This window comes from Geotrypetes seraphini, chromosome 10, assembly GCF_902459505.1.
Source record: "Geotrypetes seraphini chromosome 10, aGeoSer1.1, whole genome shotgun sequence".
Taxonomy (NCBI): Eukaryota; Metazoa; Chordata; class Amphibia; order Gymnophiona; family Dermophiidae; genus Geotrypetes; species Geotrypetes seraphini.
The window spans coordinates 139,157,300-139,176,582 of NC_047093.1; the positions used below are offsets into that span (position 1 = coordinate 139,157,300).

Here is a 19,283-nt window from a genome sequence, read left to right on the forward strand (position 1 = left end):
CCTTCATTTCAATCTTCTTCTCTTCGAAGACTTGTAGTTACTTTTTCCCTATATTTAGGGAAACTGTCTTCAGTTCCTCATGCATTGCTAAGAGTTCATCTCCTTAGCTCTCTGGGTTTTCTTCATAGGGCAGGTTTTCTATACTCAATGTTTTCATCCTGCTCTCAGACCTTTTTTTCTAAGAGAGTTTGTTTTGGATCCTGCACGGTCCTCCCTTTTTTCTTTCGCTGATTGCCATTAAAGGGTCCTCTTCGATTTGTGGAGTTAGGGATTCTTATCCCATTTCTACTTGACTTCCAAGTACACTGGAGGGCTGAGATTTTTCCTGGATCTCAGAGCTCTCCTCATCTTTCTGCTTGGGAGATATTTTACTCGTTTCTCCTCATTCAGACCTACTGACTGTGCTTCCTGGATCTCAAGGAAGCTTCCACATATTCCAATTCTCACGGTTTTCGGAAGTTGAACAGAGTTCAACTCTGTTGTTGCCGTTACCAGTACAAAGTCCTTCTTTTCGGTCTGGCATCTTTTCCCAGAGTCTTCATGACATGTCTGATTGTGTTGGCCACATCTATCCATTTACACAGCCTTCAGATTTTCTTTCTTTTCTGAACGTCTGGTTCATCAAGGCTGTCTCTTCTCAGGAATTGGTCTGAGTAATCTATCAGACCATCTGTATTCTTCTTCTAGGCTTTGAAATTACATTCTCCGTAATTATGTCTATAATTCAGTGGGGCAATCTTAGCCACCATGCTCATGAGAGCATTTCTTCCTTCAGATTGTCTTCAGACTCTCATCCGTCTGTCAGCAGTTGCTTCCTTTTCAAACCATCTTTGTCAGACACATGAGAGTTGTTTTTTTTCTGAGCCACAAGGTTTTCACCTGTTCATGTTTTACCACAGGTAGGACTACATTTTTGCATTCTTGCTTCTCAGTGGTCTCAGGCAAACGGATCGTCTCTCAAAACATGTATATCTATGACATTGTCTCATTTACAGTCGCTTCATTTATGAATGATCTCTTCTACTCTCTACAGAAGTCTTTTTTATTTGTCCCCTCATTATATGCTCATCATGTCTGACGCATCTTTTTACGAATGGGGGGCTCATATGGACGATCTGCAGACGTTGAGTTTTCTTGTTTTTTCACAAAAAAAAAAAAATTATTTCGTTCGTTTGACTGGGCAGGGCAGGCTGCGGCCCTGCGGCTTCGATCTTGTGGCGGAGCTTGTTCGGCCTATGTCCCGGCCTGTCACCGGTTTTAAAAAGTGTGTCAAGTGCCAGTGCGCAATTTTGTTGACGGACCCTCACCAACGCTGTATTCAGTGTCTCGGGCTTCAACATCTTCCGAAATCGTGCCGGCCTTGTTCCACACTTACAGCACGTGCTTTTAAGCATCGCTGCATCTTGTGGGAGTTGCTGTTCAGCATGGAGGCATCGCCGGAGCTGCCATCATCGCAGAGTGCCACGCCTTCGACTCCCGCTTCAACCTCCGGCCTCGAGTCTGCTTAAGCCTGCCATGTTCGTGCCGGCTTCAACGCCGACACCTGCTGTGGTGCCTTCCGCTGTCTCCTCAGGTCAGGTAACGCAGCCTCCCATTCCTCCAGTGGTGCTCAAGGTGCCCAAGGCTTCTAAGCCCAAGCCGAGTTAGCGATGTCCGTGCGGGAGGTCCCATTGCGGATGCAGATCCCTCTTTGCCAGCTTCGTTCCATGCCATGATGGAGAAGCGATTTGTTGAGCTCTTTACTAAGATTGGGCTGACGCTTCTCTCCCAAATCCAGCCAGGGCACGCGGAAGCCTCCCGTGAGGTCGAGCCACCTCCGGAGCCTCCTCGACGCACACTCTCGCTGCTGGGAGCCGAGTCTGGTCTGGCTTCGGGGCATGCATCGCAAGGAGCAGAATCTTTGCCCATGCCGCCGTCAATTCACTCGATGCGTGGCGCTGAATCCTCCACCTTGCCTGGAGTGGAACCTTCCTCCTCGATGCTGAGCCTCGAGCCTTGGGGGGTGCCTCGAAGGGCTTCATCTCAGCCTCCTCTGCTTCGATCCACTGCCTCCAGCCCCATCTACTCGCTGGAGGCCTCGTTCGCCTCGACGTTCGAGGCCTGCTTCTAGACACAGTTCGGGTCATTGCTCGAGACATTAATCGAGGCATTCTTCGAGGCATGCCTCACCTCGTCGTAAGCAGCCCTTTAGAGAGTTTTCACCAGATTACTCGCCTCCTCCTCCTATGCCGGAACTGGAAGACATCGTGGGATTGTTCTCTCGCTGCCGGTCCTCGGCTCAGCGGATCAGGACGCCTCGACTTCATCGAGACCGTCTCGAAGCCCGGCCCTGGCTGACCAATTATCTTTCTCATCTTTCCTGCGGCAGATGGCGGTGGATCTGGATATTACCCTGGATTCGGGTTTCAAGTTTTCTAAGGAGTATTTGGAGACGATGCATCTTCCCCAACCTCCTGCTGAGTCTCTCCGTCTGCCTCTCCATAAGCTTCTGGACCAGACCTTCATGAGATGTTTCGAGACTCCTTACTCCATCCCCGCTATCCCCGGAAAGTTGGATGCCAGGTACCGCACGGTGCACCATAAGGGCTTCGACGGTGCACAGCTCTCTCACCAGTCCCTCTTGGTTGAGTCCTCCTTGAAGTGGTCTCATCCCATCCCAGGCCACTCCTCCTGGCCGGGAGGGCAAAACCATGGACAGATTTGGCAGGCGCATCTACTTTGAGTTTTTTCTCTCAATTCTACAAAAGTTTCTGCCATATTTAGACTCTCAGGCTCGCTTCGAGTACTCGGAAGTCCTGGCGTCATTGTCCCAACTCCGCCTGCAGATGATGCAATCGTCTTACGATGCTTTTGAACTCTCGGCCAGAGCTGCTGCTTGTTCGGTGGCCATGCAATGCCTGGCGTGGCTCCGGACCATTGATATGGACCCAAATCTCCAGGACAGGCTGGCGAACGTTCCCTGTGCGGGAGCAGACCTTTTCGACGAGTCCATCGAGGCAGCGACGGAGAAGCTGTCGAAACATGAAAAGTCTTTTCAATCTATTCTCCGCCAGAAGCCCAAACCTGCTATTGCTCGTCTGTCTCGCCCGCCTATGATCTATCAGCGGCGCTACCCGCCGAAGCAGGCGCCCACCATCTGTCAACCTGTGAAGAGACAGCACCAGCAGAAGCCCCAACAAAAGCCTCAGCCTTCTGCTGTCCCCAAGGCTCCTCAGCCTTTTTGACTGTCTCATAGGGAGCATAACTTCCATCGTTCTGCCCTCCCCGATTTTTCCCATCGGAGGTCGTCTCCATCATTTTTATCATCGATGGATGACTATTACCACCGACCTCTGGGTCCTTTCCATCATAAGAGAGTTCCATCGAGTTCCAGACCGCCCTTCTTCTTCAGGAAGCCCGGGCTTTGCTCCGGCTTCGTGCCGTCGAGCCGGTCCCTGTGGACCAAAAGAACAAGGGTTTTTACTCCTGGTACTTCCTTGTTCCGAAGAAGACGGGCGACCTGCGTCCTATTTTGGACCTTAGGGTGCTCAACAAGTTTCTGGTCAGGGAGAAGTTTCGCATGTTGACCCTGGCTTCTCTCTATCCCCTCCTCGAGCAGAACGACTGGTTATGCTCTCTGGATCTCAAGGAGGCCTACACTCATATGCCCATCCATCCGGCCTCCCGTCAATACCTCAGATTTCGGGTGGGACATCTTCATCTTCAATACCGAGTGCTTCCTTTTGGCCTGGCTTCGTCTCCCAGAGTCTTCACCAAGTGCCTGGTTGTAGTTGCCGCAGCACTCATGAACCACGGTCTATAGGTGTTTCCCTACCTCGACGACTAGCTCATCAAGGATTCCACATTTCAGGGAGTCGTCCAGGCGACCCAAAGGACGATCTGGTTCCTGCAGAGTCTGGGGTTCGAGATCAATTTCCCAAAATCCCATCTGCAACCTTCCCAGACTCTTCCCTTCATTGGAGCGGTTCTGGATACCATTCAACTCAGGGCATTCCTTCCTCCACAACGCCGGGATGCTCTTCTTCATCTTTGTCACTCAGTGTCCTCTCGCCCGTCCATCTTGGCGAGACACATGATGGTTCTTCTGGGCCACATGGCCTCTACAGTACATGTGACTCCTTTTGCCAGACTTCACCTCAGAATTCAGTGGATCCTGGCATCTCAATGGACGCAGGTGCCTGACCCTCTGACTCGCCACATTCAGGTCACTCCTGCTCTGACACAGTCTCTTCGCTGGTGGATGCTCTCTTCCAATCTCTCCAGAGGTTTGCTGTTTCACATGCCTCCCCATCAAAAGGTTCTCACGACCGACTCCTCGACCTATGCTTGGGGGGCTCATCTGGATAGTCTGCGCACTCAAGGCTATTGGACCAGTGCGGACCGCCTGTGTTACATCAATCTACTGGAACTCGGAGCGATTTTCAATGCTCTCAATGCTTTTCAGCATCTCCTTCACGACATGGTGGTCCTCATTCGCACGGACAATCAGGTCGCCATGTATTCTGTCAACAAGCAGGGAGGCACGGGATCAGCCTCCCTCTGTCAGGAAGCTCTGAAAGTCTGGGATTGGGCAATTCGCCACAACACCTTCCTCAAAGCTGTTTACATTCAGGGGGCGGACAATGCCTTGGCGGACAACTTGAGTCTTCTACAGCCTCACGAATGGACTCTCCATTCCACGCCCCTTCTCTCTGTGGGGAACGCCTCAGATAGACCTCTTTGCAGCCCCCCACAACTTCAAACTGCCTCAGTTCTGCTCCAGGATCTACACTCCTCACCGCCTCGAGGCAGATGCTTTTCTTCTGGACTGGAGGAATCTCTTTCTGTATGCGTTTCCTCCGTTTCCTCTCATTCAAAAGACTCTGGTCAAGCTCAAGTCCGACCGGGCCACCATGATTCTGATTGCTCCTCGGAGGCCCAGACAACCCTGGTACTCCCTTCTACTTCAGCTGAGCAGCAGGGAGCCCTTCCTTCTACCAGTGTTTCCATCTCTGCTTACGCAGCATCAGGGATCTCTGCTTCATCCCAACCTGCAGTCGCTGCACCTGACTGCTTGGTTCCTTTCAACGTAACCTCCCTTCAGTTTTCCCAAGCTGTGAGGGATGTTTTAGAAGCTTCATGGAAGCCTGCTACCAGACAATGCTATTCCCAAAAATGGACTAGATTTTCTGCATGGTGTTTTTCTCGTCATAAGGAGCCTCAATATGCCTCCTTATCCTCTGTGTTAGACTATCTTTTGCACTTATCTCATTCTGGCCTCAAGTCTGCATCGATCCGAGTCCATTTAAGTGCGATTGCTGCTTTACATCAGCTTCTTCAAGGGAAACCTCTTTCTGCTCATCCTGTGGTTTCCAAATTCAACCCTCCCCTCAAACCGCCTCCCGTGGTTTGGGACCTCAATGTTGTTCTTTCTCAGCTTATGAAGCCTCCTTTTGAACCTCTTAACAAGGTTCCTCTGAAGTATCTCACTTGGAAGGTAGTGTTTCTCATTGGCCTCACATTTGCTCATCGAGTTAGTGAGCTTCAAGCATTGGTTGCGGATCCTCCTTTTACAGTGTTTCATCATGACAAGGTGGTCCTTCGCACTCATCCCAAATTCCTCCCCAAGGTGGTCTCGGAATTTCATCTGAATCAATCCATTGTTCTTCCTGTGTTTTTTCCCAAGCCTCATTCTCATCCTGGAGAATCAGCTCTTCACACTCTGGACTGTAAACGTGCTTTGGCTTTCTACCTGGAACGCACCAAGCCACACAGGACTGCTCCCCAACTTTTCATCTCCTTCGATCCGAACAAGTTGGGACGCCCTATCTCAAAGCGTACCATCTCCAACTGGATAGCGGCTTGTATCTCTTTCTGCTATGCCCAGGCTGGATTACCCCTTTACAGTAAAGTCACAGCCCATAAGGTCAGAGCAATGGCTGCCTCTGTAGCCTTCCTCAGGTTGACACCAATTGAGGAGATTTGTAAGGCTGCCACTTGGTCCTCGGTTCACACCTTCACTTCTCATTATTGTCTGGATACTTTCTCCAAACGGGATGGACAGTTTGGCCAAACAGTATTACAAAATTTATTCTCCTAAGTTGCCAACTTTCCCACCATCCCATTGTGGTTAGCTTGGAGGTCACCCACTAGTGAGAATACCTGCCTGCTTGTCCTGGGATAAAGCAATGTTACTTACCATAAGTTTCAAGTTTATTATTTTTCTTGATTAATCGCTTAATCAAATTCAAAGCGATGAACATTTTAAAAAATAGTCAATAAGAAATAAACAGTACAGACTATAAATAATTACATTGGGTAAATTGCTAATACATATTTACATTACATAGGGTAAGATAGGGTTTTGAAATACATTTGATTAAATAAAAGCGAAACAAAGGAAAAACACAATAGGGAAAACATTTTAGCACTAAGGTATAAACTAATAAAATTACTGACTTTAAAAATTATTGAATTAAGTATTAAAAGCATCGTTAAAAAGAAATGTTTTTAAATTACTTTTAAATTTTACCAAATCTTGCTCATTTCGTAAATAAATTGGAAGAGCGTTCCAGGTCTGTGGTGCGGTTACCGAAAATATAAACTGCTGTCTGGTGTTTATAATCTTCAGTGATGGAATGGTCAGTAAATTTTGTTCAATAGATCTTAAGGTTCTGCTTGGGTGATATGGTATTAATAATTTGTGTATGAATGCAGGAGTCTTATACAGTAGAGACTTGAAAGTAAGCAAACAAAGTTTATATGTTATCCGATGGATAACAGGAAGCCAATGTGCGTTTTTTAAAAGAGGTGTAACATGATCGAATTTTCTGGATTTGGTGATGAGTTTTATGGAAACATTTTGGATAATTTGTAGACGTTTGAGTTCAGTTAATGATATACCTTTAAAAAGAGCATTACAGTAGTCTAGTTTAGAGATCACTAAAGAGTGAATAAGAATATTTAATGATCTTGGACATAAAAATTTTGAAATAGACCTAATCCTACGTAATCTATAGAAAGTAGTTTTAACAGTATTACTAATGTGATCATGGAAATTCAGTTTGGAGTCAAAAATCACCCCTAAAATTTTTGTATTATTAACTATTTGTTATCCAGGGACAGCAGGCAGCTATTCTCACGTCCCACCCACCTCCCCTGGGTTGGCTTCTCTGCTAGCTATCTGAACTGAGGAGACGCGCCCTACGCTGGGCGGGAAGGCACTCGCGCATGCGCAGTGCAGTTGACTCGAAACTTCTGGTTTCTACAAGCAAGTATGCTTGTGAGATGTCTGCATCGGGGCTCCGTTGGATGATGTCACCCACTAGTGAGAATAGCTGCCTGCTGTCCCTGGATAACAACTGTTACGGTAAGTAACATTGCTTTATTTATGCTTCATGGTGGCACAAGCTACATGGGTTTTCTCTTCTCCTTTAATTCAGTATCAGGGAGACCTTGCCTCTTCTGATATTTCCTACTCGGTTCACTCTAACTCGGAAATCTTTGATTCATTCCAATCTGCAATGATTTGCCTTCTCAGTTGTTTTTTCTCGGGCTGCGTCTTTCTCAGCCTGTTTGTTATCTTCTGGATGTCTCCAGGAAACCAGCCACTCAACAATGTTTCCATCACAAGTGGTCTAGGTTCTTTATCTTCATGTTCCACATTCCTACATAGTGGAATTGCTTATGACTTATTTTCTTCTTTTCTTCGATTTTAGTCTCGAGTCTATATCTCTCAGACTTCTTTTCCATGCTATTGCATTTTTTCCTTTGTCAGTCAAGGGTCTCCCTCTTACGCTTATCCTCTGGTTCCAGATTCATGACAGGGGTTTTTCATGTTAAACCCTAACTCCTGTTTTTTTCCTGCCATTTGCGCTCTATTGTAGCCCTTTTCACTTGGTTTTCGGGTTTCTGGTAGGGTTTTTTCCCTGTGAAACCACCTCTGCAGTCTCCTCATGTCGTCTTGGAATTTGCTGTAGTTCTTTCCAGTTTGTTTGAGGCTGCCATTTCAATCAATGGCCTCAGATCCTCTTTAGCTTCTTGCCTGGACAGTAGTTTTCCTTACTGCTCTCACCTCTGCGAGGAGGGTTGGTGAGTTCCAACCATTTGTAGCAGATTCATCCTTCACATTTTTTATCATGTACACGTCCAAAGTTTATTCTACAAGTTGTTACTTTTCACCTCATTCTCCTTCTGGAGAACCTGTTTGTAGACTTTGTTATCCCAGGATAAGCAGGCCGATATTCTCACGAATGAGTGACGTCACCACGGAGCCCTCAGTACGGACCATTTCAAGAACTTAGAAAGTTCTTGATGCCCGTACTGTGCATGCGCGAGTGCCTTCCCGCCACGGAGCTAGTCGGTTGCTCTTTTTCGACTTGCATCTTTTTCGCTGCCTTCTCGCTCGCGCGGTACTTTTTTCTCTAATTTTTTCTTAGGATTTAATCCTTTTTTTCTTTTCCTTTTATTAAAAGATTTAAAAAAAATTTTTTTTTACTTTTTCGCTTTTACGCACATGGCCCAGCGGGGCCTCTTCAGCCTCGAGCCTCGACCTTCAATTTGGCAGAGGCCGTTTTTCCCTCGATGTCACGACCGTCTATGGGGTTTAAAAAGTGCAGACTGTGTAATCATCCGATTTCCTTCATGGACCCGCATCGCTGGTGCCTTCAGTGTCTCGGCCCAGACCATAAGGCTGAATCCTGTTCTCGTTGTTCTTCACTTCAGAAAAGGACACTTCGAAATCGATAGATCCAACAGCGATTATTATTCGAGTCCGCTATGGATGGAGAATCGGCATCGGTACCGGCTTTGGAGTCTACGCCGAAGTCGACTTCGCACCATTCAACGTCGCAGGATTCTCCCTCGGTGTCCGTGAGTAAGCCGGCTAAGAAGCCTTCTTCCCTTTCAGATCCTCAGGCCATTACTGCAGTGAGTCAAGTCCTGCCGACCTCAAGACGTGCTATAAAACGCTTTGCTCCAATAGAGGTGAGTGCCTTGTCATCGGCCTCCTTATCTCCGGAACGCAGAGCGGCACCCAAGGTACCGATGAAAAAGCTAGTAGAACCGGTGCAGTCTCTCAAAGACACAAATACTGCGGTGGTTAAAAAACAATTGTGAGAGCAGCTACAAGAGCAATTACAATTGTTGCTCCTGGTGATGACGACACCAGCTCCTCTGGTGCCGGTTCGGACTGAGCATATGGTCTCGGCATCGACTTTGGCGACATCGACTCGGTCTGAGCCATCGATGCGGGCACACATCTTGACACGGACACCGTCTAAAAAAGTGTCATCGGTGCCGACAGTTTTGTCTTCCAGTGCGATGTCGGATTCGGCTCGACATCGTTCTTTATTGACATCACCTGAAACGATGTCAGTCAAATCAGGCAAGTCTCTTCGGAAGTCCAAGCATGTCAAGCCTTCGACACCCATTTCCCAAGTTCCACCGACAAAAGACTCGGATCTTTGGGAGGACTCCGAGGAATCTATTCTAACAGCCAAAGAGGCTTCCTCAGATGAGGATGGCTTTTCTAAGGAACCTGTTTCGAAGCCTGAACAGACCTGCTTTTCTAAATTCTTGAGGGAAATGTCAGAGGCGCTTTCCATTCCTCTTGAATCTGATTCTAAAAAATCTAAGGCATTTTTGGATACATTAGATTTTGATCAAACTCCTAAGGAGTTTCTTAAGCTCCCTCTTCATGACATTCTAAGGGAGACTTATTACAAAAATTTAGAAACTCCGCTAACTGTTCCAGGAGCTCCCCGGAAGTTGGACTCTCTTTACAGGGTGGTGGCTCTTCCTGGACTTGATAAGCCACAACTGCCTCATGAGTCTCTTCTACCAGTTTTTCCTTCTCTGCTTACGCAGAGTCAGGGATCTCTGCTTCATCCCAACCTGCAGTCTCTACACCTGACAGCTTGGTACCTCTCAACATAACTCCTCTTCAGTTTTCTCAATCTGTGCAAGACGTTTTAGAGGCTTCAGGAAACCTACCACTAGACAATGCTATCACCAAAAATGGGCTAGATTTTCTAAGTGATGTTTTTCTCATGATAAGGAGCCTCAATATTCCTCCTTATCTTCTGTTTTGGATTACCTTTTGCATTTATCCACTTCTGGCCTCAAGTCTACATCGATCCAAGTCCATCTCAGTACAATTGCAGCTTTCCATCAGCCTATTGAAGCTGCTTATCCGGTGGTTTCCAGATTCATGAAAGGACTTTTCAATGTCAAACCTCCTCTCAAACCGCATCCTGTGGTTTGGGACCTCAATGTTGTCCTTGCTCAACTGATAAAGCCTCCATTTGAACCAATTGACAAGGCTCATCTGAAGTATCTCACTTGGAAAGTGGTATTTCTCATTGCCCTCACTTCTGCTCGAAGAGTCAGTGAGCTGCAAGCTTTAGTTGCTGATCCACCTATCACGGTGTTTCATCATGACAAAGTGGTCCTTGGCACTCATCCTAAATTCCTTCCTAAAGTATCGGAATTTCATCTCAACCAATCCATTGTTCTTCCAGTGTTCTTTCCAAAGCCTTATTCTCATCCTGGAGAAATAGCTCTTAATACTCTGGACTGTAAACGTGCTTTGGCCTTCTATTTGGAACGCACCAAACCACACAGAACTGCTCCTCAACTTTTTATCTCCTTTGACCCAAGTAAGTTGGGACATCCTATCTCTAAGCGTACCATCTCCAACTGGATGGCTGCTTGTATCTCATTCTTCTATGCCCAGGCTGGATTACCCCTACACAGTAGAGTCACAGCCCATAAAGTTAAAGCAATGGCAGCTTCAGTAGCTTTCCTCAGATCTACACCTATTGAGGAAATTTGCAAGGCTGCTACTTGGTCCTCGGTTCATACTTTCACTTCTCACTATTGTCTGGATACTTTATCCAGACGGGATGGACAGTTTGGCCAAACTGTAGGAATGACACAAAGGAAACACACACATTCAGTCTTAGAATCGGGAGGAGGTGCTGCCAGGAGCTAGTTCCGAGTCCCTATTTATTATGCTTCTAAGCTAATGACATCATAGTAACTGCCTCGTTTACACATCTCATGATTGGTGGGTACAAAGGTACATGCTTTTACATTGGTGGATACAAAGAAAGATACATGCTTATACATCGTGATCACCCTCCAGCTCAGCACTTAGACAAGGGCCTGATTAACACATGGACAGTACTTGAGTCTATGCACGTCCTCAATGCCTGTCAGCTGATGTCCTTTCCAAATAAGGACTGCTTGATTAAGATAAGGGTTAATATGTGACAGGGGTCTTGTGACAAGAAAAGAGGGGGGAATGTCTCAGCATTCTTATCACAAAGTGCTAACACTTTCCTTCCTTAATGAGGGAATGGGAATAATTCATAATTCTTTCACAGGGGCAGTGAAATCAGTGTGCCGATCTCGCCCTATTTTAGAATGGCGTCCCTACACCAAACAGTATTACAAAATTTATTCTCTTAAATTGCCAACACTCCCACCATCCCATTCTGGTTAGCTTGGAGGTCACCCATATGTGAGAATAGCCTGCCTGCTTGTCCTGGGATAAAGCACAGTTATTTACCGTAACAGGTGTTATCCAGGGACAGCAGGCAGCTATTCTCACAACCCACCCACCTCCCCTGGTTGGCTTCTCTGCTAGCTATCTGAACTGAGGAGACGCGCCCTACGCTGGGCGGGAAGGCACTCGCGCATGCGCGGTGCAGTTGACTCGAAACTTCTGGTTTCTTCAAGCAAGTATGCTTGTGAGCTTCCGCATCCTGGCTCTGCTGATGATGTCATCCATATGTGAGAATAGCTGCCTGCTGTCCCTGGATAACACCTGTTATGGTAAGTAACTGTACATGAGATTTGGCTTGCTACTTTGACCGGACAAAGCCACAACGATCTTCTCCCTAACTTTTCTTTTGATCCACACCAGTTAGGGTATCCTGTATTCAAGGGAACGATTTCCGCTGGGCTGGCTGCCTGCATCTCATTCTGCTATGCTCAGACTGGTCTGGCACAAGAAAGTCGTGTCACAGCCTGTAGAGTTAAAGCTCTGGCAGCTTTTATTACTTTCCTTAGATCTACACCTTTGAGGAATTCAGTAAAGCTGCCACCTGGTCCTCAGTTCATACCTTCACTTCTCACTATTGTCTGGATTTTTTCTCCATACGGGAGGGGCACTTCAGCCAATCTGTATTTCAATCTAATATAATAAAATGATAGGACGCGCATGCGCACTAAAAAAATCGTGTTCCCTGATACGTCGCGAAAACACGATTGCGCATGCGCGGGTTTTACGTCACCACTTGCTTGCGGCGACTTTCAAATAATTTAAAAAAAATTACACAGCTGCGGCGGCCTTCCTCACCGTGAATGGTAACGGCTCCTCTCTCGAACTGCACCAGGATCGAGAGAGGAGCTGCAGCGCCGGCTTTCAACTTAAAACAACAACAACAAAAAAACCCAACTGGAGATCGGCGCTCTCACCCGCTCCCACTGTGCAAACCCCCCCCCATGGGAGGATGCGCCGCAGCAAAGTGCTGCACAGGTACTGGAGGGGGAGAGACATATCGCTTCTGCACCGGTACAAACATCCCTCCAGCGTTGGCAGTCGCTGCACGTTAAACAGGCTGCTTCGGGCTTTCTCCTGCAGTTGAGTTCCTTTGCCGCGTCACTGATGACGTCATCAATGATGCGACAAAGAGACTCAACGGCAGAAGAAAGCAGAAGCAGCCTGTTTAGCGTGCTGCGGCTGCCAACGCTGGAGGGAGGTTTGATATTAAAGTCATCTTGCTGGGAGGGTCGCAGAGTCAGCGGGGGTTGGGCTGGGAAGGGAGAGAAGCGTCTGCCTCGGGTGCTTCAGGCAGCAGCAGCGTTTACAATTCGCTGCTGTTGCTGGCTTCAGGCCTTCCTCTCTGGCCGGTCCTGCCTAATTTCTGTTTTCATGAAGACAGGACCCGCCAAAGAGGAAGACCTGAAGCCAGCAACAGCAATGAATTGTGAATGCTGCTGCTGCCCAATGAAGTAGTTAAATGAGGAAAGGGAGCAGAGGGGGAGAGAATGGCTTGGAGGGAAGGAGGAAGGTATGCCAGACCAAGGCAAAAGGAAGGAGGAGATGGAGAGAGGCCATATGGGAGAGAAACAGAAGAGAGGGCAGTGAATGGAAGGGGCAACATAGAGGGTGAACAGTATTCTAGCACCCGTTAATGTAACGGGCTTAAAGACTAGTATATATATATTTTTCTTTGGCCAACTCTTCCCACCATCCCATCTCTGTTATCTTGGAGGTCACCCATCAGTGAGAATATGCTGCCTGCTTTTCCTGGGATAAAGCACAGTTACTTACCGTAACAGGTGTTATCCAGAGACAGCAGGCTTCATAGCTGGCTTATCTTAACTGATGGACCGCACACCCACGTCGGACAGGAAGGCTCTCGCGCATGCACGGTGCAGACTATTGAGAACTATCCAAGTTCTTAAAGTGGAAATGCACTTTTGAAGTGTCCGTACCGGGGCTCTGTCGGTGACGTCACCCATCAGTGAGAATATCTGCCTGCTGTCCATGGATAACACCTGTTACGGTAAGTAACTGCTTTCTCCGTTGGGTATTCAAAGCTAAGTAACATAGTAAATGACAGCAGATAAAGACCAATCCAGTCTGTCCAAACATACACTCTCTGTATTTCGCTGATTGTCCAGTTCTCTTCTGCGTAAACCACCTAGAAATCGTTTGATTGTGGCAGTATAGAAGAATAAAGTTATGTTATGTTATAATTTAATGATTTAATTTAAATTGTTATTTTTTTTAGATATTTATGCGCCAGCAACCCAGAGTTCTGCCTGTTATTATGCAGGTAATGGAGTCTCCATCGAAGCTCACTCCAGATCATCTAAAGCATCCCAGCCCATCCATAAGTATTTCTTCCTTTTAAAGATTAATTTATCATCTAAAGTTTGAATATAGAAAAAATATAAGAAATACAAAAAATAAGTTGTTGATTTAAAATAAAATTATTTTACAAGGTTTTTGGGACCAATGATAATATCCGTGACCCGCAGTACGAGTGTTTGAGGTCCTATTCCTTGCATTTTTGATACCACAGTCTAGTTTAGACTAATATTAGTCTGCTTGTATATATCCAGTTTTTTTGTTTATCTGTTTGCGGACAGAATTTCTGTTTTATTGGTTCTTAATAAATATTTATACATTGGTTTTATATCTGGTTTATGTGTACAGTTCCATCCCCACTTTGGCAATTTCTGTTTATTTTCTGTGGGGTTAGTTTCCTTGTTCTCTGTTCTGTAAAAGAAACACTGACATCAGCAATAAAGGAGCATAGATACAATTTCTGAAAAGAGAGAAAGGAATGACATTTTGGAGCTATACATTCAGATATAAAGTACATATAATGTATTACAATAAATCAATAGGCCAAGTTCACAATTGGGAGGACATAAATTTCTTAAATGCAGACCAGTTTGGGGAATATTTAATTGAAATTTTAGCCCTTTTGGTTAGGTAGGAATCGACTGATCATGTCCACCAAGCCCCTTCCCTTTAAAAGCAGACTGAAAACCCACCTTCAATCCTTAACTCTACTCCTCTGCCCACCAACCCAGCCAGCAGATTACACTTCTCCCCCCCCAAAAAAAAAATTGCGATTATGTAAAATCACGAATACAGAAACTGCAGTACATATCCATTACATCCTGTTTGTCTGTTTAGATTGCTCTTTTGAGCAGGGACTGTCTTCTTTGTGACTCTGTACATCGCTGCGTACTTCTAGTAACGCAATAGAAATTATTAATAGTAATAGTATTTGGAGTATTCAACCATGATATTTGAACATTTTTGACTGTGAGCATCTTATACTACTACTACTATTATTTCTAGAGCGCTACCAGACGTATTTTTACTGATTATGATTGGTCCAATTTCTGGCTTTCATCCTTCATAAGAACTTAAGTATAGCCTTACTGGATCAGACCAATGGTCCATCTAGCCCAGTATCCCTTCTTCATGGTGGCCAATCCAGGTCACAAGTGCCAGGCAAAAAACAGAATAGTAGCAACATTCCATGCTACCAATCCCAGGGCAAACAGTGGTTTCCCCAATGTCTGTCTCAATTGCACACTATGAACTTTTCCTCCAGGAACTTGAACAAAAATTCTTTTCTTTTTTTTTTTAACCAGCTACATTAACTGCTCTTACCACATCTTCTGGCAATGCGTCCCAGAGTTTAACTATTCTTTGCATGAAAAAATTATTTCCTCATCTTGGTTTTTTAAAAGTATTTCCTTGCAATTTCGAGTGTCCCCTAGTCTTTGTAATTTTTGATGGAGCAAAAAATTGGTCCACTCAGGATAGGGGGGAGAGGAAAGGGAAGGGACTTGTATACCGCCTTTTTGTGGTTACTTTATTTTCTGTAAACCGCTTAGAATCCTAACGGAATTTAGCGGTATATAAGAAATAAATTACATTACATTACATTACTTTCAAAGCAATGGATATGTATACTTGTTAGCTTATAGATCCATATGAACCCCTGTGAAATCTCAAACTATCAATCCAGCTCACTCAGGAAATTGTTGGTCCTGTGAAACCCAGTCATTTTGTCTGCCCTATCTTAAGTAAATATTGGATCTCAGTATGGGAATCAATCTACAATATTCTAAACATTCATAATGAATTATACAATTTTCTTTTACTAAAATCCCTTTGCTTTCACTTTAGTTTTTTAAAAAAGCGTTTTAGCATGTTTGTGCAGTGGCCCATTTGTATGCACTAACTGCAAGAGCTTAATTTCCTTTAGTCAATGGGTAAAAGAGGGGCGATTACCCTGCCCGGATGTTGGTGGGGGTTCACACTAGTGTGAAGATATTGCTCGGCGGAACCTATCTTTCCCTTTTGCCCTCTGTCTTTCCGCCATACGGATTGACGACAGGAAAAAAAGGGAGGAGCAGCTCACCCATTGCTGCTTCCGGATGTGAATGTCCCATCCCGCGGGAGCACTTGCTGTTCAAGTGCTTCGGGCTCTGAAGTGGTGTGCGTTTCACACTTTAATTTGGGCTGCATACGTCATTATTCTCTATTGTGACATCACGTGAAATGGTTGGCACGGACTTATGTGATTTATTTGACATCAAATTAAAAGTCCCAGCACAAAGCCCTTTTATTAGAGATGCCAAGTTATCCAGTTCCAGACTGTAGCTTTGGAACAGGCCTAGATTTCTGACCACCCCCCCATCCGATGCATTATGGAACTTGCAGTACTGATTTCTCAATGGGCAAGATCAAGATCCCATACTGCTTTGGGATGTAAGGCTAAGCTTAAAACCAGGCCTGGCCAAAAGGTCTCTGCCCTGGAACTGGGAAACTTGGCATCTCTGACAGTGAGAGGGAAAGGGATTGGGACTTGTATGCCGCCTTTTTGTAATTTTACAACCACACTCAAAGCAGTTTACATACAGGTACTTCAAGCATTTTCCTATCTGTCCCTGGAGGGCATTGGCTTAAGGGGGGGGTCCGCCCCACGCACTATGTTGGTGAGGGCGCCAGCACCCCTCCTCTTCTTCACCCCCCTCGCCTCTTCCCATTCCTAGGGTTACCAGATGTCCAGATTTCCCCAGATATATCCTTTTCGAGGAAATGGCCGGGGGTCCGGACAGCTTTTCAAAACCTGGCACTTTATCCAGGTTTTGAAAAACTTCCTTGAAATTATGTCGGGCAAGCGGATGCTCACCTGCCCAATGAGAGCAGGCGGGGAGCGGGACTAGGGCAGGATTGGGGGTGGGACTGGGGCGTAACAGGGCAGGGATGGGTAGAACAGGGCAGGTCTAGGGTCCGGATTTTACTAAAGTAAAATCTGGTAACCCTACCCATTCCTCCCCTACACGCGCGCCCCCTTCCCTTATGACCTCTAGTTGAAGTTGTTGCAGTGGTCAGCAACATGCTCCCTGCGACCCCCATCAGCTCTCCCTCTGATGTCACTTCCTATGCATGACCCCCCCCCACACCTCTTCCCATTCCTTCCCTCCCTTCCATTCCCCCATACCTCTAGTTGAAGTGCATGGCGGTCAACGTGCTCGTCACGACCCTGTCAGCTCTTCCGCTGATGTCACGGGTGCTGCGCATAGGAGGTGATGTCAGAGAAAGAGCTGAAGGGATCATGAGGAGTATGTTGTTGACCACCATGAACAACTACTTCAACGGAAGGGAAGGGGGTTTGCGCAGCAGGCATGATCGGGGAAGGAGCGGGAAGGCTCACCATCTAATGTACCTACGGCAGACCTGGCCCAATGGTTGCCTGCTAGCAACAGAGACTAAAACTGTAAACCCTGCTTGTAAATTCAGATCTTTAATTATCCCAGGACAAGCAGGCATATATTCTCACTTATGGGTGACGTCACCACGGAGCCCTCGGTACGGACCACTTTAAGAACTTGGAGTTCTCGGCTGCCCGCACCGCGCATGCGCGAGTGCCTTCCCGCCCGACGGAGGCACGCGGTCCCTCAGTTTTTTTGTTTCCGCAGAGCTAGTCAGTCGCTCTCTTTTCACTTGCGTCGTTTTTACTGCCTTCTTACTCACACAGTACTTCTTTTTCAATTTTTCTTCAGGATTCATTCCTTATTTTCTTTTTTTTTTTAATTAAGTAAAAAAAAAAAAAATTTTACTTTTTCGCTTTCGCGAACTTGGCATTGCGGGGCCTCTTCTCAGCCTCCAGCCTCGACCTTCGATTTGGCTGAGGCTATTTTCTCCTCGAAGTCATGACCGTCTACGGGTTTTAAAAAGTGCAGATGGTATAATCAACCGATTTCGTTCACGGACCCGCATCCCTGGTGCCTTCAGTGTCTCAGGCCGGACCATAAGGCTGAATCCTGCACCCGTTTTTCCTCTCTGCAGAAAAGGACACTCAAGGTAAACTGTCAGATCCAGCAATGGTTGCTGTTCGGGCCCGCTATGGAAGGGGATTCGGCATCGCTCCCGGTGTCGGAGTCTACTCCAAAATCAACTTCGCACCATTCGACATCACAGGATTCTCCCTCAGTGTCCGTGAGTAAGCTGGCTAGGAAGCCTTCTCCTTCCCTTATTATTATTATTACTACAATGAGTCAAGTCCTGCTGACCTCGAGGTGTCCTAAAAAACGCTCGGCTCCGATAGAGGTGAATGCTCATCATCGGCCTCCTCATCTCCGGAGCGCAGAGCGGCACCGAAAGTACCGATGAAAATGCTAGCGGTACCGGTGCAGTCTCTTGAGGACACAATTGCTGTGGTGGTTAAAGAGCAATTGCGAGAGCTGTTACGAGAGCAATTACAACTGTTGCTTCCAGTGATGGTGATACCGGCTCCTCCGGTGCCGATTAGTTCTGAGCACATGGTTTCGGCATCGACTTTGGTGACATCGACCAGGTCTGAGCCATCGATGTAGACATCCACATTGGCAGAGCCAGTTTTTCATGCACCGACATCATCTAAAAAATTTTCATCGGTGCCGACAGTTTTGTCTTCCGGTGCGATGTCGGATTCGGCTCGACATCGTTCTTCATTGACATCACCTGAGACGAAGTCAGTTAAATCGGGCAAGTCTCTTCGGAAGAGTAAGCATGTCGAATCTTCAACACCCATTTCCCAGGTTCCACCGACGAAAGATTCGGATCTTTGGGAGGTCTCCCAGGAACCTATTCTGACAGTCGATTAGGCTTCCTCAGATGATGATGGTTTTTCTAGGAAACCTGTTTCAAAGCCTGAACAGACCTCTTTTTCCAAGTTTTTGAAGGAAATGTCAGAGGCACTTTCTATTCCTCTCGTCTGATTCTAAAAAATCTAAAGCATTTTTGGATGCATTAAGAACATAAGAACATAAGAAGCGCCATCTCCGGATCAGACCTTCGGTCCATCTAGTCCGGTGATCCGCACACGCGGAGGCCCTGCCAGGTATACACCTGGCTTACCCTATAGCCAACCATATCTCTATATGCCTCTCTCAAGGAGATATGCATCTAGTTTGCCCTTGAAGCCTAGGACTGTCGATTCTGCAATAATCTCCCCTGGGAGAGTATTCCAGATGTCAACCACTCTCTGTGTGAAGCAGAACTTCCTGATATTAGTCCTGAACTTGCCCCCCCTTAGCTTCATTTTATGTCCTCTTGTCCGTGTCAAATTGGACAATGTAAATAATCTTCTTCAGGTATTCCCCTACCTCGACGACTGGCTGATCAAGGCTCCCTCGGCCTCGGGGGTCCTCTCAGCGACCCTGTCAACGATTCTGTTCCTGCAGAGTTTGGGATTCGAGATCAACTTTCCCAA

The 19,283-nt window shown here is 46.4% G+C and overlaps 1 protein-coding gene across 4 annotated transcripts in view; it reads left to right on the forward strand.

Moving 5' to 3' along the window:
- LOC117367693 (transmembrane protein 217-like) overlaps positions 1-14,192 on the forward strand; it is a 47,885-nt gene extending 33,693 nt beyond the window's left edge. For all 4 annotated transcript variants that reach the window (XM_033960494.1, XM_033960495.1, XM_033960496.1 and 1 more), the window contains exon 3: positions 13,785-14,192. In XM_033960494.1, coding sequence (XP_033816385.1) covers positions 13,785-13,907 — 123 coding nt within the window. In that variant the 3' untranslated portion in view covers positions 13,908-14,192. The remainder of the gene's footprint in view (positions 1-13,784) is intronic.
- Positions 14,193-19,283: the final 5,091 nt, after the last annotated feature.